Source organism: Heterodontus francisci, chromosome 9, assembly GCF_036365525.1.
Source record: "Heterodontus francisci isolate sHetFra1 chromosome 9, sHetFra1.hap1, whole genome shotgun sequence".
Lineage (NCBI taxonomy): Eukaryota > Metazoa > Chordata > Chondrichthyes > Heterodontiformes > Heterodontidae > Heterodontus > Heterodontus francisci.
In genome coordinates, this window is record NC_090379.1 from 8368186 (window position 1) to 8395148 (window position 26963).

General features: G+C 46.4%; 1 protein-coding gene across 3 annotated transcripts; it reads right to left on the reverse strand.

Annotated features, from left to right (window-relative positions):
• Positions 1–1760: 1760 nt before the first annotated feature.
• On the reverse strand, positions 1761–26091 carry LOC137373567 (ovarian cancer G-protein coupled receptor 1-like). 3 transcript variants are annotated; one of them, XM_068038523.1, is made up of 3 exons: positions 25970–26054; positions 14892–14971; positions 1763–3838 (listed from the first exon to the last, which is right to left on the reverse strand). In XM_068038523.1, exon 3 carries the CDS (start codon positions 3812–3814, stop codon positions 2876–2878), a length of 939 nt encoding a protein of 312 aa, XP_067894624.1. In that variant the 5' UTR covers positions 3815–3838; positions 14892–14971; positions 25970–26054; the 3' UTR covers positions 1763–2875. The 3 variants fall into 3 exon arrangements, with proteins under 3 accessions (XP_067894622.1, XP_067894624.1, XP_067894623.1); XM_068038521.1 differs by lacking the exons at positions 14892–14971; positions 25970–26054 and adding an exon at positions 14034–14193 and having other exon boundaries at positions 1761–3838; XM_068038522.1 differs by lacking the exon at positions 14892–14971 and having other exon boundaries at positions 1764–3838; positions 25970–26091.
• Between the last annotated feature and the right edge of the window lie 872 nt (positions 26092–26963).

Below are 26963 nucleotides of genomic sequence, written 5' to 3' on the forward strand. Positions count from 1 at the left end.
CAGGATGCAGGCCTGGACTGTGAGAAGCCAGCCTGTTATACTGTTAAGAAAATGGAGTGTTTCCTGACAATGTAGAACATGCGCAGAGCAATCACCAACACCATCAGCGTGCCCGCAAATTTGCCAGCTTGCCAATATGAATCTGCATACTTGGATCAACATCACCACGCAATGACACCAGATGTAATGAGGTCTGAGTGTCTTCTCACCCCACCTTGGCCACTCGCCGCTTGGTCCCAGACTCGCCACAATCCCCCCACCTCGGCTGCTCACTCCCCGCCACGTCGCTTCCCTCCCCTCGGCCAATCGCTCCCGCCTCGCCGCTTCAGCTGCTCGCTTGCCATTTCTGTCCCTCCGCCGATTGATCCTACCTCATCGCTTCCTCCCCCCTCAGCCAATCGCACCCCACCCCCCCGCCCTGCCACCCGGAGAAGCGGTGTAGGAGTAAGCTGCCGAGAGTGGAGCAAGTGGCCGAGGGGTGACGGGGCAACGTGGGAAGTGAGCAGCCGGGATGGGGGGAAGCAGGAGCAAGTGGCAAGCAGACAGGCGCGGGAGGGAGCGTCAAAGAGAAGCGTCGATGGCAGGAGGGAGCAGGATACTGTTCAGGGCAGGATGGAGGTGGCAATCGCAGCCATTGAGGAGGTTAGTGTTCAATTCATTTTTGTGACAAATTGAGCAGCACCATCTTTCTTACTGGCAGCTGCCAAAAACGTCGCAGACAGTGATGTATCAGTGGAAGAGGCTGCATTTTCGCATGAGCCAGTACTACGCCACCTAGTGGTTGCATTGTCATCAAACAAAGGAGTTGAACTAAAAGCAGAAAATTAGTGCTGCCCTCTTAAAGGGACAGCGTCTGCATGAAAATAGTGCTCTGCTAAACTTTTGCCTGGGGCAAAGGCTTTGGGCTATTTTTGTTACTTCAATACCACAGACCTCAGCTGCAGTATTGTGTTCAATTCTGGGCACCATGCTTTCGGAAAGATATCAAGTCCTTGGAGAGGGTGCAGAGGAGATTTACTAGACTGTTACCTGGGATGAGGAATACCTGGAATAAAAACAGAAAGTGTTGGAAATACTCAGCAGACCAAGCGGCATCTGTGGAGAGAGAAGCAGAGTTAACAGGCTGGATTTTAAGAGCCCGTCCTCACTCCTGGCTGCGAGCTCAAAAAATGGCAGCCGTGCGGACGAGCCACCGTGATCAACCACGCGGCCGCTCATTTAAATAGCTGGGGCGGCCCGCCCAATCACGTGGAGGGGGCGGGCTGTCCGACGCCAGCAATGGCGTCAGTGGCCTGTGCGCAGGTGCCATTTTTAAAGTGCAGCCAGCCCTGTTGGCATCTTAAAATTTTTAAAGATACTCCCCCCTCCACACAAAATGTATCAAATAAAATTCTAACACCCCTTTCCCAGCCCCCTAATACAATTACATTAACTATTTGCCCTTCCCCTCCAAAAACATTTACCTTTTAAATCTGTCTGACCTTCCCCCCTCCCCACCAGTGTCACGCCAGCTTTCCCCAGACAGGGAACTGAAGGCGCGGGAGTGTTGGCTGCTGTACTGAAGATCGTGGCGAGCCCAGAAGATTGCGTGTAAGTTCATTTAAATTTATTCATGTTATTCATTTAAATATGTAGATGCAGGTCCCGTCGCCCAGCAGCCCTATCTTTCAGGTCTGTGATCTAAACTGAAACGTTAACTCTGTTTCTCTCTCCGCAGATGCTGCCTGATCTGCTGAGTATTTTCAACACTTTCTGTTTTTATTTCAGATTTCCTGCATCTGCAGTATTTTGCTTTTATTGAGGAACTTCAGTAACCTGGAGAGACTGGAGCTGCTGTTTTTGTTCTTCTTACAGCAGAGAAGGTTATGGGGAGATTTGATAGAGATGTTCAAAATCATAAAGGATTTAAAGTGGTTGGCAAAAGAACCAGAGACAACAGGAAGAAACAATATTGTCCGCAGTGAATTGTTGTGATCTGGAACGGGCTGCCTGAAACGACGGTGGAAGCAGATTCAACAATAACTTTCAAAAGGGAATTGGATAAATACCTGAAATAAAAGTAATTATAGGGCTGTGGGGAACAGGGAAGGGAGTGGGACTAATTGGATGGCTCTGCTAAAGAGCCATCACAGTCAAGATGAATTGAACAGCCTCCTTCGGTGCTGTATCCTTCCGTGATTCTACAATATATTGCCACAAGGCCGTGTTACTGCATCATGTCTGTAAATGAGCAGGTAGTAACTCAATTTGTCTAAAGGGCTATGAGATGATTTGAACAAGATGGAAGATCTTTTTGTTTCCCCTCCGACCTTGTGTTTGAAACCTCTCCAACTTGTATAATTATATTGTCATTATAAACAAACAAAGAACAAAGAACAAAGATAATTACAGCACAGGAACAGGCCCTTCGGCCCTCCAAGCCTGCGCCGATCCAGATCCTCTCTCTAAACATGTCGCCTATTTTCTATGAAGGAGGCCGAGACTAACGGACACTTAAGCAAGCCACAAACAGCTCGTTAGACATTTAACTGGGCTTACGGTAAAGGTGCTGGCCGATTAGTTCCTGGGAACGGAAGATGACAAATGTTGCCTTTATTAAATTGGGATTTTGGGTCTTAATGTGGTTATTCCAGGGTTGAATTCCATAATTTCTTTTATTTTTCCATAAGAACTATAAACCAATGGAAAGGACATTCAGCACATTAATATATTGATGTTTATTCCTCAATCTGAACTCATGTTGGAATCATTCGTTGTCCTTTCCTCCCAATCCTCCTTTTTCCAGACCCTGAGCTTGCTTAAAAACTGTGAAATCTCTTCTTCCAGTTCTGATGAAAAGTTGTGCGTTTCCAGCATTCTCTGTTTTTATTAAGCATCAAAGTATTGTTGTTGCTAGTGTACTGTGCCTCTGAAGTTTTCTGACCCCTTTGGTGCTTTTCCCCTTTCTTCGCAATGTGAAGAGCAGTATATCCCTGCGTGAAGTCTCACTTATGAAACAGTACAGGACAGGGTCCATGATGCAGTTCAAGCAGACAAGTGCCACTGACAATCGGTACGGGATGAAGATGGACTTTGCGAAAGTGCAGTTTCCTGACTCCAAAATGCTGCGGGCCAAGAGTATGGCATGGTAGGGGGTGAAGCAGATGGTAAATCCCACTATGATGCTCAGCATCAGTTGGATGGCCTTTCTCTTCTCATGGTCCCCAGTGGCGATACTGCCCCTCAGAGAGTTGTAAATTCTCCAGTAGAAGGTGAGGAGCAGGGCAAAAGGGAGCAGGAAGCCAAAGGCAATCCTGAAATAGTTCAGCATTGCCTTCCAAGGCTCGATCGGGTAGATATCGTAGCACAAATTATGGTCGGCGATGTTTTCCGTCTCTCTCTCGATCAACAGCTCAAGATTGAAAGCTGACTGGATGACCCACACAAGGCAGCTAATTATGGCTGCAGCTTGCACAGTGCGGGCCCTAGTCACACACAGAGGATGAACCACCCCGAGGTATCGATCAAAGGAGATGCAGCACAGGAAGGCGGCACTCGCGTACAAATTAGTGGAGGTCAAAAAGGAGCAGATCTGGCACATGGTGGGCCCAGCTCGCCAGTTGTCATGCTGCACAGTGAAATCGATCCAGAACGGCAGGGTTAATATGTATAGCAGATCGGCCAGGGACAGATTGAAGAGGTAGACTCCCAGCTCATTCTTGCGCCTCACTTGCTTGCAGGCTGCGTAAAGAGCAATGCAGTTTACTGGCAGGCCCAGAATGAACACCACGATATAGAGAGTTGAAAACAACCAGTAGTCAATGGAATGTTCCATTGCGCATGTGTTATTCGTTGTATTCTATAAAGAAGATATAGAAACAAGTGAGTGAGTGAGAGGCATAGAAGAAAAAGAAAGATGTACACAGAGACTTCACCCAGGGAGCACTGCAGGTATAGACATTGAATGTAACCAGAATAGCAAAGCATGGGTCTATTGCTGCCTAGTCTAATAATGGTCTTACCTTTCTCAGGATAAGGTTGGCCATTTAGGACTGAGATGAAGAGAAAGTTCTTCACTCAGAGAGTTGTGGATTTTGGAATTCTCGACCTCAGAGAACTGTGGATGCTCAATCATTTAATATATTCAAGACTGAGATCAATAGAGTTTTGGACACTGAGGGAATCAAGGAATATGTGGATTGAGAGGGAAAGTTGATGTTGAAATTCAGCAATGATCTTGTTAAATGACGGAGCAGGTTGAGGGACAATATGGCTTACTCCTGCTTCAAGCTCTGACGTTGCATTGCCTAGTTATGTTCTGCAGCTATAAAGGCAGTTTTCAGGTTGATGATGTTTGTCTAGGGTGGATGTCCTGATGTTAATATTGCAGTAATCAGCATCTGACCACCTAATCATCCCCCCAATCCCTTCACTCCAGCATTGACAGCCCCCTAGATGTTAAGCTGCAGAATTTAACTCCCGAAACCTTCCTGCCTGTATCTCCTCCTTCAAAACCCTCGTTAAAACCGACCTCTTTGCCTACCCCTTTTGTTTCATCTGTCCGAATATCATCTTATGTGGCTTGGTGTCAAATATATCTCTGATTCACACCCCTGTGAAGTGCCTTTGCACTGTTTTTAAGATGTCGAAGGCACTATATATATGTGATTTGTTGTTGAGAGCCTGCTCCATCTGTGTTAGGAGGGACAGTAATAATCGATGAGGAGTAAAACTGATTCCAAATCCCAGACTGGAGACAATTAGTCAGGTGCTACTTTGGACAAAAAATTCAGCCCCAAATCCCTCTCGTGCAAATTGACTGGGAATTTCTCCGGGATTCCCCAGATCAGATAATATAACTGAGGCAAAGAATCAGCGGAAGTTGCGGTTGATAGCGATTCTGAAAATCAGGAAATTTCTGGCGGATGTTTCTGTGTGTTTCAATTGCTTCACTTGCTACAGCATGCAATGGTTTTTATTTCCAGGAAAATTAAACCTTTTGACAGTTATATTGGCCAAAAATTGCTCTTGGATAATGGCCATTAATGCTTAATATATTCAAGAATGATTCCAGTCTGCGACTTTAGCAGAGGGAATTAATCGGATTGTTTTGAATGGGTTACCCCCTCGATAGAAATAGTAGATGGAGAAATGTCATCCAAACCCACTCAACACTCATCTCCCTTCACCACCAACAGTCATTTCTAGCTTCACGTGCTGTGAAATGTCTGAAGTGCTTAGTACACTGATTATCTGAAATGAAACATATTTAGGTGAGATCCTTTAGCAGATTCAGTCCCATGGTTTTGGTTACATGTTAGCTGCGATCCCGCCTGAGCCAGGAGATTATGGGTTCAACTGGGTTATCTCTATTTGCGCCACACTAGTGCAATCAGCATACTCGTTGCATGCACCAACAGGAAATTGAAGTCAGAACGCACACAACTGGTGAAAAATACTGCGGAGACCGGAAATCTGGAATTAAAAACAGAAAGTGCTCAACCTGAGAAATTAACTCTGATTCTCTCTCCACGGATGATGCCAGATTTGCCGAATATTTCCAGCATTTTATGTTTTTATTACACACACAACTGCAATGTGTAACTTGATGTAGTCATTGTTAGGCAGGCTACAGAGTTGCAAGGCACAGCGCCATCACTACCAATTTCAGAGGAAGCACAGCACTAAATTCAGAGAATACACTGGTGAGCTGCCTTCTTGAACCGCTGCAGTCCATGTGAGGTAGGTACACCCACAGTGCTGTTCGGAAGGGAGTTCCAGGATTTTGACCCAGTGACAGTGAAGGAACGGCGATATAGTTCCAAGTCAGGATGGTGTGTGACTTGGAGGGGAGCTTGCAGGTGGTGGTGTTCACATGCATTTGCTGCCCTTGTCCTTCTAGTTGGTAGAGGCCGCGGGTTTGGAAGGTGCTGTCTAAGGAGCCTTGGTGCGTTGCTGCAGTGCATCTTGTAGATGGTACACACTGCTGCCACTGTGCGTCGGTGGTGGAGGGAGTGAATGTTTGCGGATGGGGTGCCAATCAAGCGGGCTGCTTTCTCCTGGACAGTGTCGAGCTTCTTGAGTGTTGTTGGAGCTGCACCCATCCAGATAAGTGGAAAGTATTCCATCACACTCCTGACTTGTGCCTTGTAGATGGTGGACAGGTTTTGGGGAGTCAGGAGGTAAGTTACTCGCTGCAGGATTCCTAGCCTCTGACCTGCTCTTGTAACCACAGTATTTATATGGCTACTCCAGTTCAGTTTCTGGTCAATGGTAGCCCCTAGGATGTTGATAGTGGGGGATTCAGTGATGGTAATGCATTGAATGTCAAGGGGAGATGGTTAGATTCTCTCTTGTTGGAGATGGTCATTGCCTGGCGCTTGTGTGGCACAAATGTTACTTGTCACTTATCAGCTCAAGCCTGGATATTGTCCAGGTCTTGCTGCATTTCTACACGGACTGCTTCAGTATCTGAGGTGTTGTGAATGGTGCTGAACATTGTACAATCACCAGCGAACATCCCCACTTCTGACCTTATGATTGAAGGAAGGTCATTGATAAAGCAGCTGAAGATGGTTGGGCCTAGGACACGACCCTGAGGAACTCCTGCAGTGATGTCCTGCAGCTCAGATTATTGACCTCCAACAACCACAACCATCTTCCTTTGTGCTAGGTATGACTCCAGCCAGCGGAGGGTTTTCCCGCTGATTCCCATTGACCTCAGTTTTGCTCCTTGATGCCATACTCGGTCAAATGCTGCCTTGATGTCAAGGGCAGTCACTCTCACCTCACCCCTTGAGTTCAGATCTTTTGTCCATGTTTGAACCAAGGCTGTGTTGAGGTCAGGAGCTGAGTGACCCCGGCGGAACCCAAACTGAGCGTCACTGAGCAGGTTGTTGCTAAGCAAGTGCCGCTTGATGGCACTGTCGATGACACCTTCCATCACTTTACTGGTGATTGAGAATTGGCTGATGGGGCAGTAATTGGCCGGGTTGGACTTGTCCTGCTTTTTGTGTACAGGACATACCTGGGCAATTTTCCACATTGCAGGGTAGATGCCAGTGTTGTGGCTGTACTGAAACAGCTTGGCTAGGGGCGCGGCAAGTTCTGGAGCACAGGTCTTCAGTACTATTGCCGGAATATTGTCAGGGCCCATAGCTTTTGCAGTATCCAGTGCCTTCAGTCGTTTCGTGATATCACGTGGAGTGAATCGAATTGGCTGAAGTCTGGCATCTGTGATGCTGGGACTTCAGGAGGAGGCCGAGATGGATCATCAACTCGGCACTTCTAGCTGAAGATTGTTGCAAATGCTTCAGCCTTATCTTTGGCACTGATGTGCTGGGCTCCCCCATCATGGAGGATGGGGATATTTGTGGAGCCACCTCCTCCAGTTAGTTGTTTAATTGTCCACCATCATTCACGGCTGGATGTGGCAGGACTGCAGAGCTTAGATCTGATCCACTGGTTATGGGATCGCTTAGCTCTGTCTATCGCATGCTGCTTACGCAGTTTGTCATGCAAGCAGTCCTGGGTTGCAGCTTCACCAGGTTGACATCTCATTTTGAGGTATGCCTGGTGCTGCTCCTGGCATGCCCTCGTGCACTCTTTATTGAACCAGTTTGGTCTCCCGGCTTGATGATAATGGGAGAGTGTGGGATATGCCGGGCCATGAGGTTACAGATTATGGTTGAGTACAATTCTGCTGCTGCTGATGGCCCACAGCGCCTCATGGATGCCCAGTTTTGCATTGCTAGATCTGTTCGAAATCTATCCCATTTAGCACGGTGGTAGTGCCACACAACACAATGGAGGGAATCCTCAATGTGAAGGCAGGACTATGTCTGCACAAGGACTGTGCAGTGGTCACTCCTACCAATACTATCATGGACAGAAGCATCTGCGGCAGGCAGATTGGTGAGGACGAGGTCAAGTATGTTTTCCCCTCTTGTTGGTTCCCCCACCACCTGCTGCAGACCCAGTCTAGCAGCTATGTCCTTTAGGACTCAGCCAGCTCGGTCAGTAGTGATGCTACCGAGCCACTCTTGGTGATGGACATTGAAGTCCCTGACCCAGAGTACATTGTGTGCCCTTGCCACCCTCAGTGCTTCCTCCAAGTGGTGTTCAATATGGAGGAGTACTGAGTCATCAGCTGAGGGAGGGCGGTAGGTGGTAATCAGCAGGATGTTTCCTTGTCCATGTTTGACCTGATGCCATGAGACTTCATGGGGTCCGGAGTCGATGTTGAGGACTCCCAGGGCAACTCCCTCCCTACTGTATACCACTGTCCCACCACCTCTGGTGGTTCTGTCCTGCCAGTGGGACAGGACATACCCGGGATGGTGATGGCAGTGTTTGGGACATTGTCTGTAAGGTATGATTCCGTGAGTATCATGTGGCTGGTCCATTTTAGTTTCTGGTCAATGGTAAACCCCAGAATGTGGATAATGGGGGATTCAGCGATGGTCATGCCATTGAATGTCAAGGGGAGATGGTTAGATTCTCTCTTATTTGAGAACGTCCGGGTTATAACTGCATTTCGGAAGGGAAGTGAATGGAGGACTGCAATGTCCAGGTTTCAACTCTACTTGTGAGAAGGGAGGCGTGTGTGGCCTTCTACCATAAAGGGGGTCACTTTGTGCATGCTACCATTTGGCGGGTGGGGGAGCGGGGCTAGTGAAGGGGTCTGACCCTGCAATCAGCCAACGCTATTTGGGAGAGGGGGTAACAGTAGCACTCCATGACACCTTTGTGTGGGGTAGGAGCCAAAATGTTACAGGGTCGAAGGTCATGTTGCTGATGGTCCCATCCAGGCACCGTCAGTAACATGACCATGGTCATGCTGCCCCGCTTTTATCCAAAGCCAAAATGGGCAATGTCATGCCATACCATATAGGTGATGACGGAACGCACTTGAAGCACCAACGTACATCACTCTCTGCCCTGATAGGTGCCATTGGCCTACTGAAGGAACTGAGTTCATCTGCAGCATACAGATGGGGCTGCTCCATCCTGTCTTTCTTGATCCAAGTGCCATGAGGAGCCATATCCACCGGAGGCAGAATCAACAGGCAGGCACGGCCCAGGTGGAAGCTCATGGAAGGGAGCAGCAGCTGCCACCACGCCTCAGAAGACAGCGGGTCGACAGGCCCCACATGATGTCCCTGCAGATGTCGGAGCGCCTGTGTCAGAGGCAACTGCAGATGTCGAGTGAGGTGGTGACGAATCTCTGTGCACTGCTGAATGATGACCTGCAGCCGATGGGCTTTAGCCCTCAAAGTCACCGCGGCGCTTAACTTCTGCGCCCCTGCATCATTGCAGGGACCCACCGGCGACCTGTGTGGGGTTTCACAGTCAGCAGTGCACCGCTGCATCGATGCCTTGTACAGGAGGGTCGGTGACCATATTCACTTCGGGATGGATCCTGAGAGTCAGTCCCAAAGGACCGTCGGATTTAGGGCCATCGCGGGAGTCCCACAGGTGCAAGGGGTCATTGATTTCACACATGTGGCCATCAAAACTCCAGTTGGACAACCAGCCGCATTCCTGAACAGAAAGGGCTTCTACTCACTCTGCCTGCAGCTAGTCTGTGACCACAGGAAACTCTTCATGCAAGTGTGTTTCCACTTTCCAGGCAGCTGCCATGACTCATTCATCCTGCGCAAGTCCCAGGTACCAATGCTCTTTACTGCACCAGCTCAGATCCAGGGGTGGATTCTTGGGGACAAGAGCTACTCCTTACAGACATGGCGATGCAGAGGAGAGATACAACGCCTTCCACGGCTCGACATGAGCTACCATCAAGCAGACCATCAGCATGCTGAAGATGTGCTTCTGCTGCCAGGACAGATTGGGTGGGGCCCTACAGTACTCACCAGAAAGGGTAGCGTGCATCGTCGCTGTATGCTGTGCTCTACGCAACTTTGAAATACAGACGGGGGAGGCCTTGCAGGATGATGAGAGACAGGAGCAGGAGACATCGTCGGACGATGAGGACACAGAGGAGATGCAGTGGCCGTGCATGGGAGGACGAAGAGCATTGATGCATTGCAGACAGGGCGAGCAGAGAGCGAGGGATGCTCAGCAATGCCCTATTGCTGAGTGCTTCCAGCACTCTGAGGAGCAGAGTATGCTCCTCATGGCACACATCACCATGCTGCATCTGGTAGGCAGTCTTCTGCATCTGTAACATCTGTGCCTCCATCATTACTGGCAGCAGATGACTGAGTGATTGTCCATGTGACTGCACCCGTGCAGTGTATTCATCATGCATACTGGCATGGCGATGATGTTTTTCCATACATTGGCATTCCTCTCTGGTCAATGATGCAACGGGAGGACACATAATCAATACATTCCTCACGCTTCATTCATACTGTAAAAAGCAGACACCTGTATGAAAAGCACACTTATTGAGAAGTAATCAATAGATATACGTTGCACCTGTGATAAACCATATCTGTCATGGTGTCTTCTTTAACCGTTTGCGGGCGCTTCTTCGCAGTGCAACCTGTGCGCTAGCAGCTTGACTGGAGGTAGGCTGCTGATCACCACACCCTTTGGCTTGGATGACTTGGGTGGTCGTCCTCTGGGCGCTTGAGGCCTTGGAGGCCCCAGCTATCTGAGGGCCTCTGCACCAGTGCAGGCATCTCCTCAGGTGTCCTGGCTGCTGGAGCTGGACTCACCGGCAGAGGGGCTGAGGGGTCGGTGTCCACATTGGAATCACCCTGAGGGGAGACCCGGATATGTGAAATGTGGCTGTCCATGAGGGTCACCATCCTCTCCAAGGAGAAAACCACGCACTCATTTGCCCAGGACATGGCAGCTGTCATGGTCTGGATGGACTCCCCCATCGTCCGCTCATGGCTGTCAGTGGCCTGTGGCATCTCCACCAGATGTTGCCTTACCTCTCCCGGCAACTCCAGCAGGCCTGCCAGTGCTGCCAACACCAGAGGGCCATCATTAACCTGGGGCACAGCATGGGCCTGACCACCCACAGCCCTCCGACTGTCAGCAGCCTCGGCTGTTTCAGCCTCAGCCAGCTGTTCGGGCACGTTTGTGGTGCTCTCACCAGCTTGTGACCCAGACTCTGAAGCCAGACGAGGTGAATGTCTCTGCGCGGGTGGGAGATGTGGCAGTGTCATGGGATGCTGCATCCTCTGAGATTGTCTGTTCCTCAGAGGTGCTGGCACTCTCCGTGGCCTCCGATGCCACCTCGGAGCGTCGCCCTGCAAGAGACAATGTGAAAAGCACAGTTTAAAGTTCACTGGTGTACATATCATGAATATGACAGCATTGTGTCCACAAATGAAATGTTTCATACGAACATATGAATTAGGAGCAGGAGTAGGCCACTCAGCCCTTCGAACCTGCTCCGCTATTCAACAAGCTCATGACTGAACTGATTTACCACATTTTCACCTACCCCCCAAAACCTTCCACCCCCTTGCTTATCAAGAATCAATCTACCTCTGCCGTAAAACTATTAAAAGACTCACAACCCCCTGAAAGAAAAAAATTCTCCTCATCTCTGTCTTAAGTGGGTGACCCCTTATTTTTAAACAGTGACCTCCCCTGGTTCTAGATTCTCCCACAAGGGGAAACATCCTTTCCTCATCCACCCTGTCAAGACGCCTCAGGATCTCAGTGATGGCGCAGTGGTTAGTACCACAGTCTCACAGCTCCAGCAACCCGGGTTCGGTTCTGGGTACTGCTTGTGCAGAGTTTGCAAGTTCTCCCTGTGACTGTGTGGGTTTCCGCCAGGTGCTCTGGTTTCCTCCCACAGCCAAAGACTTGCAGGTTGATTGGTACATTGGCCATTGTAAATTGCCCCTAGTGTAGGTAGGTGGTAGGAGAATTGAGGGAAGGTGGGGATGTGGTAGGGAATATGGGATTAATGTAGGATTAGTATAAATGGGGGGTTGATGGTCGGCACAGACTTGGTGGGCCGAAGGGCCTGTTTCAGTATCTCTCTATGTTTCAATCAAGTCACCTCTTACTCTTCTAAATTCCAGTGGATACAAGCCTAACCTGTCCAACCTTTCTTCGTAAGACAACCCACCCATTCCAGGTATTAGTCTAATAAACCTTCTCTGAACTGCCTCCAATGCATTTACATCCTTCTTTAAATAAGGAGACCAATACTGTACACAGTACTCCAGATGTGGACTCACCAATGCTCTGTATAGCTGAAGCATAAGCTCCCTACTTTTTTTTCAATTCCCCTTGCGACAAACGATAACATTCTATTAGCTTTCCTAATTACTTGCTGTACCTGCATATTAACCTTTTGTGATTCATTCGCTAGGACACCCAGATCCCTCTGCATCTCAGAGCTCTGCAATCTCTCACTATTTAGATAAGATGCTTCTTTTTTATTCATCCTGCCAAAGTGGACAATTTCCCACTTTCCCACATTATACTCCATTTGCCAGGTCTTTGCCCACTCACTTAACCTTTCTATAATCCCTTTGTAGCCTCCTTATGTCCTCTTCACAAGTTACTTTCCTACCTATCTTTGTGTCATCCGCAAATTTAGCAACCATACCTTCGGTCCCTTCATCCAAGTCATTTATATAAATTGTAAAAAGTTGAGGCTCCAGCACAGATCCCTGTGGCACACCACTCGTTACATCATGCCAACCAGAAAATGATCCATTTATGCCTACTCTCCATTTCCTGTTAGCTAGCCAATCTTTTATCCATGCCAATATGTTACCCCCTACACCATGAGCTTTTATTTTCTGCAATAACCTTTGATGTGGCACCTTATCAAATGCTTTCTGTAAATCTAAGCACAATACATCCACTGGTTCCCCTTTATCCACAGCACATGTAACTCTCTCAAAGAACTCCAATAAATTGGTTAAACATGATTTCCCTTTCACAAAACCATGTTGACTGTGCCTGATTACCTTGAATTTTTCTAAATGCACTGCTATAATGTCTTTAATAATAGCTTCCGACATTTTCTTTAAGACAGATGTTAAGCCTGTAGTTTCCTGCTTTCTGGAATGTTACTCGCATCCTCAATAGTGAAGACTGATGCAAAATATCTGTTCAGTTCATCTGCCATCTCCATATTATCTATTATTAATTCTCCAGACTCACTTTCTATAGGACCAATGGTCACTTTGTTAACTTTTCTTTTTTAAATATCTGTAGAAACTCTTACTATCTGTCTTTATATTTCTAGTTAGCTTTCTCTCATACTCTAATTTTACCTTCCTTATTAATCTTTTAGACATTCTTTGCAGTTTTTTATATTCTGTCCAATTTCCTGACCTCCCTCCCACCTTTGTGCAACTATAGGCTTTTTCTTTAAGTTTGATACTATCTTTAATTTTTTTAGTTAACCACGGATGGTGGGTCCCTTGGAATTTTTCTTTCTCGTTGAAATGTATCTATTCTGTGTATTCTGAAATATCCCCTTAAATATCTGCCACTGCATTTCTATTGACCTATCCCTTAACCTAATTTGCCAGTTCACTTTAGCGAGCTCTGCTTACATGACCTCATAATTGCTGTTATTTAATTTTAAAATATTATTCTTGGACCCACTCTTCTCTCCCTCAAACTGAATGTATGTTTTGACTAATCATTGCATTTGTCAAAGAGATGTATGTTCACTGGGGAACCCAAGCTCCACGTCTGAAACGGAATGTGCTCCCTGCCAGCCACATAGTTCGAGGGCCTCTTCCTCAGCCTGGGATAGTGGTTGGATGCCTGGCACTCCTCCGCCAGTCCTGGAGGACTCCCTCGCATTGTGCGCCCTCTTAGCCTGGAAGAGCAAGGATGCAGATGTATAACATCGCCATACAACAACATGACGCTTTTCACAACAGGGGCGCTAAAACACAGTCAGTGTGTCAGAGGGACTCAGCTTGGCATGTTCTGGGGTGCAAGTGAAGGTGGATTCTTGCACACATGCAGACACCGATGTGGCATCAATCCTCCCCGCTGGACCTCCTTGTGTTTGACATGGCCGTGGCACCCATGTGCCACTCTGTGTGGGCAAACCCAGGTCAGATGGGGCCGCAATAAATAATGCCACTTACCTTTGCGATGCGCATGAGATTGTTCATCCTCTTGAAGCACTGGACCCAGTCTCGGCAGGTGACCCCATGGTAGCATACCTCTTCTGCAATCTCCATCCAGGCTTGCTTGGTCAGGCATGAGGGCCACTTCTCACAATCGCTGGAGAAAAGGACCTCCCGCCTTAACCATGCAGCCTGGAGGAGAGTGAGCAGGGAGGCATCGCTGAACCGTAGGGCCACCCTTCCTCGTTCCTCTGCCATCTCCTGTGCCTTGCTGGGGTCTTGGTCGCCAGATGAGGTTAAACAGTTTCTGTGCTGGCTGGTCAGCTCCAGCACCAAGGTTTTTAAATGGATTCTGTCTGTCCTCATGGCTGGCTGTCGGTTAAATATGGTGCCAGCCCCTGCTGACTCGTCGGCTAATGCCGCTTATGACGTCGGTCAGCCAGTCCTCTCCGCGTCATTGCGGGGCGGTGTGGGGGAGCAGACATGCGAATGAGCTGCTGTGCTTAGGATCACTGCAGCTCCGCGATGTGCAGCCCGCCATTTTTCTCACCGGCGGCGGGCCTATGGAATCCAGCCTGGTGACAGATGCTATAGAAATGCAAGTTATTCATTGTTTTCTTCAATATTTCCTCATCCTTATCCCAGCTGAAAGTAGTTAAAAATAAAAGACAAGGTTAATTTTCAGGATGTGGGTGTCGCTAGAAAAGCATTTATTGCCCATCCCTGATTGCCCTTGAGAAGGTGGTGGTGAGCTGCCCTCTTGAACCGCTGCAGTCCATGTGGGGTAGGTACACCCACAGTGCTGTTAGGAAGGGAGTTCCAGGATTTTGACGCAGTGACAGTGAAGGGTTAATTTAGTTCAGTCAGCATACTCACAATTCATGTATCCCCCATCAGTCTTGGTGCTGCCATGGTCGTGTGGGATAGGAAGCGTTGCGACAGTGTGTCAGTTTAATCTTGTGAATATAAAATGCACTGTCACTGCTTGTTGCACAAGATCTCAGATCCAAATGAAAACAACAGGGGAATTTTAATGCCCCAGGTTGGGAGGGAGAGAAGCAGGTGTGGGCGTTATAATTTCAAAAATCGGAAACCTGACCCCAACACGTCTCTGGTTTAGAGGTAGGTTGGTGGGGGTGGGCGGAGAGATGGGTCTGTTATTCAAGTATGTTAATGAGGCTGTGAGCCTCAAATTGTAACATGGTTTTAAATTTAAGGGCTGCAAGCTGGGTTTCCCAGGCCTCCAGAAACCTGGCAGTTGAAGTTAGTTATGAAGCTCCAGATCCAGCAGGTTTTAAGCACTGCTTGTGGGCCAATAGGAGCAGGAGTGACTCCTTCCTTACCTCAGCCCCCTCCAGCAAACTTGCTGTTCTCCTCAAGATTGGACCACCCTCATGATCAGACGGTGCCTGCAATTGGCTCCCCCTCCCCATATGTTAATTGTATATTAATTGTAATTAATTGTATGCAGGTGGTGGGCATTAACTGTGGATTCAGTTGAGCCCTATAAATAGGCACAGACGTAAACTGTGGTTGTTGGTTTAGGAGGGATATGTGCAATTCTGTTCATAAATATAAAAGTGTATAAAGACTGCCTCTACTATCCTTCACCCCTTCCTCATGATTGGACCTCCCTCTGCAATGGGCTCCCTGCCCCATGACCAGGCACCCTCGCAGTCAGACACCTTTCCCATGATCTGACCACCCTCCTCACTGCGATCAGACCTCTTCCTGTGATTGCTTTGCTCCCTGCATGGATGCTATACGTCATCATAACCCCCGTCCACGATCATATCCCACCCACGATCAGACCCCACTCACCATCATAACCTGCCCACAGCCAGACGTCGCCCATGATAAGACGCCACCCACAATCAGACACTGCCTGTGATTAGACTCCACCTATGACCTGAACTCCCCACAACTGGCTTCCCCCCCCCGCGTCCCCCCGCAAGATCAGATCCTGCCCATAGCCTCTCCGATCTCCCCAACTTACCAAAATATATTCTCCCAGGTCAAAATCAATGAGGAGCATTTAGCAATCCGTATTCATTCATACTCATTCGCATGAAGTTTGTTTATATCAGAACCTATTTTGTTCATTTTCTTGGGTACTGTCAAATGCAGGGTCTGCTCAAACTAAGCAATCAGTTAATGTCGCATTTTTTTTTCATTCGTTCATGGGATGTGGGCATCGCTGGCCAGGCCAGCATTTATTGCCCATCCCCCATTACCCTTGAGAAGCTGGTGGTGAGCTGCCTTCTTGAACCGCTGCAGTCCATGTGGTGTAGTTACATCCACAGTACTGTTAGGAAGGGAGTTCCAGGATTTCGACCCAGTGGTTGTTGCAGCACAGAACCATAAGAGTAGAAAGTTTTGTTACTGAATGATTGGTGGGACAGTTATTTATGATCTCTTACGTTGTATGAATTTTAATCCTTAATGAGGCACTGCGGTTTCTGGAAAATTGTCTACGCCTAAAGCGACACATGTGCAAGTCTCGCCAAAACTGGATAGATCAACATTCTGAATCTGGATTGCACAAGCAACAATAGTAATGATGGGCTGCCTTTATGGTTAATGCTTCTGATCTCTCTCTGACCTCCAATCTCTCCCCTTCGGCAGGACCTCTGGATTACCCATTTTTTTGGGTTTCATGGCCACCATGACTGCATCCTTCTGCACCACCCCATGTTCCCTCTCCAATAATATCAGGGCCAGTGTATCTGGGATTAAATTTACTGGGCCCTGTAAAGTTGTACTGAAATCTGTACAACTACTATTTAAAATATATGCCACTGTTCCAGGAGAAATTACTTTGGCTTGAATGACAGAATTACAGTGGGAACATAGGAACACAAGGCCATTCAATTCCTAGAGCCTGATTTGCTGTTCAGTGAGATTGTGGCTCATCACTATCCAAACTCAATTTCAACATTTGCAGATGACACAAAACTTGGAAGTATTGTGAACTGTGAAGAGGATAGTGATAGACTTTAAGGGGACGTAGACAGGCTGGTGGATTGGGTGGGCAAGTGGCAGATGCAATTTAATGCAGAGAAGTGTGAAGTGATTCATTTTGGTAAGAAGAATGAGGAGGGGCAATATAAAATAAAAGGTACAATTCTAAAAGGGGTTTCGGAGCAGAGGGAACTGAGGTTATATGTGCAGAACTCATTATAGGTGGTAGGACAGGTTGAGAAAGTGGATCTTGAGCTTTATAAATAGTGCATGGAGTACAGAAGGAAGGAAGTTATGATAAACCTGTATAAAACATTGGTTCGGCTTCGACTGGAGGATTGTGTCCAGTTCTGGGCATGCACTTCCAGAAGGATGTTAAGGCATTTGAGAGGGTGCAGAAAACATACATGAGAATGGTTCCAGGGATGAAGAACTTCAGTTACATGGATAGATTGGAGAAGCTGGGTCTGTTCTCCTTGGAGAAGAGAAGATTAAGAGGAAATTTGATAAAGGTGTTCAAACTCATGAGGGGTCCGGGCAGAGTAGATAGGGAGAAACAGTTCCCATTGGTGGATGGGTCGAGAACCAGAGGATACTGATTTAAGGTGACTGGCAAAAGAAGCAATGGCAGTGAGGAAAAAACTTTTTTTACCCGGCGAGTGGTTCGGATCTGGAATGCACTGCCTGAGAGTGTGGTGGAGGCAGATTCAATCTTTGTGGTGGCTTTCAAAAGGAAATTGGATAATTATCTTAAGAGAAAATATTTGCAGGGCTATGGAAAAAGGTAGGGGACTGGGTGAGTTGCTGTTGCAGAGAGCCAGCACAGACACGATGGGCTGAATGGCCTCTTTCTGTGCTGTAACCATTCTATGATTCCATAAATTCCATCCACCCTTTTTGGTTCCATATCCTTTCATACACTTAGCTAGCAAAAAGCATGTGTCAGATCTCAGATTCAACATTATTAATTGAGCTACTATCTACTGCACTTCTACTACCCTCTATGTGAATAAGTGTCTCCTACCTTCTCTCCTGAATGGTCTAGCTCTGATTTTAAGATTATGCCCTCTTGTCTTGTCCTCTTGTCCCACCAGCAGAAAAGGTTTCTCTCTATCTACCCTATCAATACCTTTCAAAATCCCAACACCCGCAATCAAATCACCCCACAACCTTCTATATTCCAGGAAATACAAGTCTGGTTTACTGCTTTGAATCTACAGCCGAGAAACAAACCATTTAGCTCAACAGGGAAGCCATCATACCATTGGAAAGAGAGAAAGTCCTTGAGTGGGCAAAGAAAGAATCAATCCGATTAGAGTTGAGAAGTGAAAAGGGTATGATCGAGTTACTGAGAGTATACTATAGGACTCCAAATAGTGAGCAAGAGATATAGAGGAGCTAATCTGCAGGGATATGACAGTGATGTGCAAGAACCTCAGAATGGCGATACTGGGGCACTTTAATTACCCAAATATCAATTGGGATAATGTTAAAGTAAAGGTTAATTAGGGGGACGAATTTCTGAATTGTGTTCAGGAGAACTTCCTTGACCAGGATGTTCTTGGTCCAACTAGGAAGGAGGCATTGCTGGATCAGGTGCTTGGGAATGAGGCAGGCCAAGTGGACCACGTCTCTGTGGGGAACACTTAGTTAAGAGTGAACACTGCATCATAAGGTTGGATTAGTAATGGAGAAGAACAAGGAACAATCTAACGTAGAACTTCTAAATTGGAAAATGGCTAATTTCAATGTGATGAGACAGTATCTAGCCAGGGTAAAATGGAATCATTTGACAGGAAACACGGTAGTGAAACAATGGGTGATTTTTAAGGAGGAGATGATTCAGATACAAGCTAGGTACATTCCAACAAGGGCGAAAGGTAAGGGACACACCTTGGATGATGAGGGAGATAGAGATAATGGTGAAACAAAAAAAGAGGATGTGCGATGCATGTCAAGGGAATTCTTCAAGCGAGAACCAGGAAAAATACAATAAGTTGAGAGGGAAGTGAAGAGGAAAATAAGACTGGCAAAGAGAGAATATGAGAACAGAATGACAGTTAACATAAAAGGGAACCCAAAAATCTTCTACCAGTATGAAAATAGTAAGAGGCAGATTGGGTCCTATTAGGGACAAAGAGTGTGATATATGCTTAGAGGTGCAGGGCAAGGCTAGAATACTTAATGAGTTATTTGTACTGGTGTTTACTAAGGAAGAGGATGGTGACATAAAATCAGTAGAAGTGGAGATGGTAGAAGCGGAGATGGTAGAGGAATGGATGTGATGAAAATTGTTAGGCAGGATGTCGTGCAAAGGCTGGCTATGCTTAGAGTGGATAAGTCATCTGGTCTGGATGGTTTGCATCCCAGGTTGCTAAAGGAATTGGGAGTGGAGATAGCAGAAGGTCTTGCCATAATCTTCCAATCTTACCTGGATACAGAGGATTGGAGAGTGGCAAATGTGACACCCCTTATTCAAGAAAGGGTGTAAGGACATCCTTAGTAACTACAGACAGTTTAACATCAGTGATGAGTAAGGTGTTAGAAACGATAACCAGGAAAAAAAAATTAACAGACACTTGGAGAGGTTTGAGTTAATTAAGGAGAGCCAGCATGGATTTGTAAAAGGCAGATCATGCTTGACTAATCTAATTGATCGTTTTGATGAAATAACAGAGAAGGTTGATGAAGGGAATGTGGTGGATGTTGTCTATATGGATTTTAAGAAAGCGTTCGACAAATTGGCACATAAAAGGCTGGTTAACAAAATTGAGGCTCATGGAATAGGAGGGTCAGAGTCAGCTTGGATAAAAAATTGGGTTAACGACAGAAAACAGTGTGATAAATGATCATTTTCAGACTGAAGTTTGGTAGACAGTGGTGTTTCCCCAAGGATTACAGCTTTCTTTATATTTATAAATGACCTCGATATTGAAGTACAGAGTAGATTTTCAAACTTTGCTGATGATACCAAACTTGGAGGTATGGTAGACGGTGAGGATGATGCCAATTGACTGCGACAGGATATTAATAGGCTAGCAGAATGGGCAGACACGTAGCAGATGGAATTAAATACAGAGGAGTAAGAGGTGATGCATTTTGGCAGAAGTGATAGGGAGAGGCAATATAGACTGAATGGTGCCGTTCTAAAGAGTGTGCAGGGTTCATGTGCATAGAGCTTTGAAAGTGGCATGACATTTTGAAAGAATAGTTAGCAAAGAACATAAGAACAAGGAGCAGGAGTAGGCCGTCCGGCCCCTCGAGCCTGCTCCGCCATTCAATAAGATCATGGCTGATCTTTTCGTGGACTCAGATCCACTTACCCGCGCTCCCACCGTATCCCTTAATTCCTTTATTGTTCAAAAAGATATATACCTTAGCTTTAAAAACGTTTACTGAAGTAGCGTCAACTACTTCACTGGGCAAGGAATTCCATAGATTAACAACCCTCTGGGTGAAGAAGTTCCTTCTCAATTCAGTCCTAAATCTGCTCCCTCTAATCTTGAGGCTATGCCCTCTTGTCCTAGCTTCACCTGCCAGTGGAAACATCCTCTCTACTTGTATCTTATCTATTCCCTTCATAATTTTATATGTTTCTATAAGATCCCCCCTCATTCTTCTGAATTCCAATGAATATAATCCCAATCTACTCAGTCTCTCCTCATAAGCCAACCCCCTCAACTCCGGAATCAACCTAGTGAACCTCCTCTGCACCCCCTCCAGTGCCAGTACATCCTTTCTCAAGTAAGGAGACCAAAACTGCACACAGTACTCGAGGTGGGGCCACACCAGTACCTTATACAGCTGCAACATAACCTCTCTGCTTTTAAACTCAATCCCTTTAGCAATGAAGGACAAAATTCCATTTGCCTTCCCAATTACTTGCTGTACATGCAGACCAACCTTCTGCGATTCATGCACAAGGACACCTAGGTCCCTCTGCATAGCAGCATGCTGCAACTTTTTACCATTCAAGTAATAATCCTTTTTAATGTTACTCCTACCGAAATGAATGACTTCACATTTATTAACATTGTATTCCATCTGCCAGACCTTTGCCCACTCACTCAATGTATCTATGTTCCTCTGCAAAGTTTCACAGTCATCTGCACACTTTGCTCTGCCACTCATCTTAGTGTCATCTGCAAACTTTGACACCCTACAGGTGGTCCCCAACTCCAAATCATCTATATAAATTGTAAATAATTGCGGTCCCAACACCGATCCCTGAGGCACACCACTAGTGACTGATTGCCAGCCAGAATAGCACTCATTTATCCTCACTCTCTGCTTCCTGTTAGTCAACCAATCCTCTATCCATGCTAATACTTTACCCCTAACGCCATGCATCCTTATCTTATGCAGCAGCCTCTTGTGCGGCACCTTGTCGAAGGCCTTTTGGAAATCTAGGTACACCATATCCACTGGGTCCCCATTGTCCACCTTGCTCGTAATGTCTTCATAGAATTCCAAAAGATTTGTCAAGCATGACCTGCCCTTCATGAATCCATGCTGTGTCTGCCCAACGGGACAATTTCTATCGAGATGCCCTGCTATTTCTTCCTTGATAATAGACTCGAGCATCTTCCCCACTACAGAGGTTAAGCTAACCGGTCTATAATTCCCCATCTTTTGTCTACCTCCCTTTTTAAACAGTGGCGTCACATCTGCTGTTTTCCAATCTGCTGGGACTACCCCAGAGTCCAGCGAATTTTGGAAAATTACCGCCAGTGCACCTGCTATTTCTCCCGCCATCTCTTTTAGTACCCTGGGATGCATTCCATCAGGGCCAGGAGACTTATCAATCCTTAGCTCCATTAGCTTGCCCAACACTACCTCTTCCGTAATAATGATTGTTTCCAGGTCCTCACCTACGTTCGTCTCTTTGTCAATTACTGGCATGTTATTAGTGTCCTCCACTGTGAAGACCGATACAAAATACCTGTTCAATGCCTCGGCCATTTCATCATATCCCATAACTAAATTCCCCTTCTCATCCTCGAAAGGACCAACGTTTACTTTAGCCACTCTTTTTCGTTTTATATATTTATAGAAACTTTTGCTATCTGTCTTTATATTCTGTGCTAGTTTTTTCTCATGTTCTATCTTACTTTTCTTTACAGCTCTTTTTGTGGCTTTCTGTTGACCTTTAAAGTTTTCCCAATCTTCTAGTTTCATGCTGTTTTTGGCCACTTTGTATGCCTTCTCTTTCAATTTGATAGCCTAACTTATTTCCTTAGACACCCATGGCAAATTACCCCTTTTCTTCCAGTCCTTCCTTTTCACTGGAATATACTTTTGCTGAGCACTTTGAAAAATTGCTTTGAAAGTCCTCCACTGCTCGTCAACTGTTCCACCATAAAATCTTTGTTTCCAGTCTACTTTAGCCAAGTCCTCCCTCATTCTTTTGTAGTCCCCCTTGTTCAAGCACTGGACCCTGGTATTGGATTTTATCTTCACACTCTCCATCTGTATTCTAAATTCAACCATACTGTGATCACTCCTTCCAAGAGGATCCCTAACCATGAGGTCATTAATTATTCCTGTCTCATTACACAGGACTAGATCTAGGATAGCTTGCTCCCTCGTCAGTTCCATTACATACTGTTCAAGAAAACTGTCACAGATACACTCAACGAACTCCTCCTCAAGGCTACCCTGACTGAGCTGGTTCGACCAATCTACATGTAGATTAAAATCCCCCATGATAATTGCCGTACCATTTTTACAGGCATTAGTTATTTCTTTGTTTATTGCCCGCCCCAATGTGATGTTATTATGTGGTAGCCTATAGACTATGCCTATCAATGACTTTTTCTTCTTAGAGTTTCTAATTTCCACCCAAATGGATTCAACCTCATTCTCCATAGAACTTATATCATCTCTCAGCACCGCCCTGATGTCGTCCTTGAATATCAGAGCTACACCACCTCCCCTACCTTCCTGTCTGTCCTTCCGAATAGTCTGGTACCCCTGGATATTTAACTCCCAGTCGTGACCAACCTGTAACCATGTCTCCGTAATGGCTACCAAATCATATTTATTCGCAAGGATTTGTGCCGTTAACTCATCAACCTTGTTACGAATGCTACAAGCATTCAGGTAAAGTGCCTTTATGCTAGCTTTCTTACCCTCATGATTTCCAACATCTCTAATAATAACTCCTGAGTTATCCTTCCTTTCTGCTTCTTTCATAGTCTGCCTTGAACTTAAACCCTCCTGCACACATGTTAACCTGCTGCTTACCTTTTTATTTACCATCATACTCCCTGTCGTTTTCCCTTTCCCTTCCCCCCGACTCACTAGTTTAAAGTCCTGGAGACCACCCTATTTATCCTTTTCGCTAGAACACTGGTTGCAGATCGGTTCAGGTGGAGACCGTCCCATCGGTACAGATCCCCCCGGTTCCAAAACTGATGCCAATGCCCCATGAAATGGAACCCCTCTTTCCCGCACCACTCCCTTAGCCACGTGTTTACTTCCCAAATTTTCTTATCCCTAAGCCAATTTGCACGTGGCTCGGGCAGTAATCCGGAGATTATGACCCTCAAGGACCTGTTCCTTAATTTCGTTCCTAGTGCTTTATAATCCCCAAACAGGTCCTCCATCCTAGCCTTGCCTTGGTTGTTAGTCCCAACGTGGACCACAACAACTGGATCCTCCCCCTCCCGCTCCAATATCCTTTCAAGCCGGTCAGAGATGTATATGGGATCTTAGATTTCATAAATACAGGCATAGAGTACAAAAGCAGGGAAGTTATTTATTTATTTAGAGATACGGCACTGAAACAGGCCCTTTGGCCCACCGAGTCTGTGCCGACCAACAACCACCCATTTATGCTCACAGTAATCCCATATTCCCTATCACCTAGGGGCAATTTACAACAGCCAATTTACCTATCACCTGCAAGTCTTTTGGATGTGGGAGGAAACCGGAGCACCCGGCAGTACCCAGAATCGAACCCAGGTCCCTGGAGCTGTGAGGCGGCGGTGCTAACCACTGCGCCACTGTGCCACCCATATGTTGAACCTTTGTAAAGCTCTGGTTAGGCCACAACAAGAGTATCGGTCTGGTCACTACACTTTAGGAAGGGTGTGAGTATCTTTGAGAGGGTGCAGAGGAGATTTACCAGAATGGTTCCAGGAATGAGGGATTTTAGTTACAAGCTGAGGTTGGAGAAGCTGGGGTTGTTCTCCTTGGAACAAAGGAGATTGAGGGGAGATTTGATAGAGGTGTACAAGATTATTACAGGTTTAGATAAGGGAGACAAAGAAAAGCTGTTCCCATTAGCTGCTGGTACAAGGACTAAGGCACACAGATTTAAGGTTTTGGGCAAGAGATGCAGGGGGGATGGGAGGAAAAATCTTTTTAAACAGCAAGTGGTAATGACCTGGAACTCACTACCTATGAGTATGGTGGAAGCAGAGACAAATTGGATGGGCAATTGAAGGGAATAAAATTGCAGGGCTACAAAAATAATGGAACAGATTGAATTGGTCTATAGTTCGCCGGCATCGACTCGAATGGTCTCTTTCTGTGCCATTATGACCACACGACCAGATAACCTGGTTTTAGTGATAATGATTGAGGAATAAACACTGGCCAGACCAGCAGAGAACTCCCTTGTTCAACTTCGAAAAGTGCCAAGGGAGTTTTTACATACGCCTGAGATGACAGATTGGGCCTCGGTTTAAACTGCCTACTGAAGGAAAGCACTCCTGACAGTGCTGCACTCCTCTGCACCCTCTCAAAGATACTCACACCCTTCCTAAAGTGTGGTGACCAGACCGATACTCCAGTTGTGTCTAACCAGAGCTTTATAAAGGTTCAACATAACTTCCCTGCTTTTGTACTCTATGCCTCTATTTATGAAGCCTAAGATCCCCTATAGGGATCCCATTTAGGGGCGGCACAGTGGCGCAGTGGTTAGCACCGCAGCCTCACAGCTCCAGGGACCCGGGTTCGATTCCGGGTACTGCCTGTGTGGAGTTTGCAAGTTCTCCCTGTGTCTGCGTGGGTTTTCTCCGGGTGCTCCGGTTTCCTCCCACAAGCCAAAAGACTTGCAGGTTGATAGGTAAATTGGCCATTATAAATTGTCACTAGTATAGGTAGGTGGTAGGGAAATATAGGGACAGGTGGGGATGTTTGGTAGGAATATGGGATTAGTGTAGGATTAGTATAAATGGGTGGTTGATGTTCGGCACAGACTCGGTGGGCCGAAGGGCCTGTTTCAGTGCTGTATCTCTAATCTAATACCTTGCTAACTATTCTTTCAAAATGTCATGCCACCTTCAAAGCTCTATGCACATGAGCCCTGCACACTCTTCAGAACTGTGCCATTGAGCCTACATTGCCTCTCCCTATCACTGCTGCTAAAATGTATGGCCCTGGGAGTGTCAGCCTAGATTTTTGTGCTCAAGTCAGTAGCAGTGACTGCTTTTGTAAAGTGTGAACATTAGGCGATCAGAACAGGATCTGCTTTGCAGGAGCTGTGTGATTCACTATTTCGGCTACACAGCCACGTGAGACAGTGAAGGAAGCTGGCACCCGCAGAACAAATACTGAAATATCTCAGGAAGCGATAAACAGTTAAAAAAATGAAATGTAATAAGCAAGTCACTCAAGACACTTACAGGAGCAGAATAAACAACAACATACACATATATAGACACAAAAGTCTCAGGAGCATACTCAGACCAAAATTTGACATTAATTACCATGATTTCTTTGGTTCTATCAAGCCAAAGAAGGAGCTATTAGGGCAGGTAGCCAAACTCTTGGTCAAAGAGGTAGGTTTTAAGGAGTGTCTTAAAGGAGGGGAGAGAGATAGAGAGAAGGAAAGATTTAGGGAGGGAATTCCAGAGCTTCGGACCCAGGCAGCTGTCTGCTCAAGTCTAAGAATTGCTCATCTAAAATGCAGTGAAGCCCTTTGGTTCAGCAGTGCTTGTTTAACACTACATCTGGTCAACTCTTGTCAATGACCAAACACTTACCATAGATGTCCCATTCTTCCAGTTCAGCGTTGTACTTTCAATCCCTTCAGGCATTCTTCCAAGACGATTATTCAATCACCAGAGAGTTTACTGATGATGAACAGGAAGTAGACGTATCTTTTACAACTGTCCATGTGTCAGCCAATTTAAACAGGAAGTTACAACGCATATATAAAATGAAATGGTGTGATATATAACTAGAAAAGGAATGTTACAGTGTCCCCATGTGGTTTTGTGAATAACGGGACTGTGAGGTGGCAGCACTGAGACATGACGGGGAATTAATTGTAACTCTCTTTGTCCAACTAAGGAATGGGAATTAAAATTGTGTCTGTGCTCAGGACCTATGTTGGTCTCCAGTCTAACAACATCTCAATTTTAAAATTCTCATCCTAGTGTTCAAATTCCTTCATGGTCTCACCCCTCCCTATCTCTGTATTTTCCTCCAACCTGACAACCCTCCGAGATCCCTGTACTCCTCCAAATTGTGCGTCCTGAACATACCCGAGTTTAAAATTGCTCCTTTATTGGCGGCCATGTCATCCCTCCCTAAACCTCTCCACCTCCTTTCCTCTCTCTCCCTCCTCCTTTAAGACACTCCTTAAAACCTACCTCTTTGAGCAAGTTTTTCTATTTGTTTATGTGATGTGGGTGTCGCTGGTATGGCTGCAGTCTGTGTGGTGTAGGTGCATCCACAGTGCTGTTAGGGAAATATTTTCGGGATTTTGACGCAGCACCAATATAGGGCGGCACAGTGGCGCAGTGGTTAGCACTGCAGCCTCACAGCTCCAGCGACCCGGGTTCAATTCTGGGTATTGCCTGTGTGGAGTTTGCAAGTTCTCCCCTGTGTCTGCATGGGTTTCCTCCGGGTGCTCCGGTTTCCTCCCACAGCCAAAAGACTTGCAGGTTGATAGGTGAATTGGCCATTATAAATTGTCACTAGTATAGGTAGGTGGTAGGGAAATATAGGGACAGGTGAGGATGTGGTAGGAAT

Bases quoted from the DNA above. Each gene is read 5' to 3' on its own strand.
- LOC137373567 (XM_068038521.1), bottom strand. From the start codon at position 14,129: ATGGAGATTGCAGAAGAGGTATGCTACCATGGGGTCACCTGCCGAGAC. The intron at 3,839-14,033 runs GTAAGTGGCATT...TCTTCTTTATAG, and splicing joins ATCTCATGCGCATCGCAAAG to AATACAACGAATAACACATG.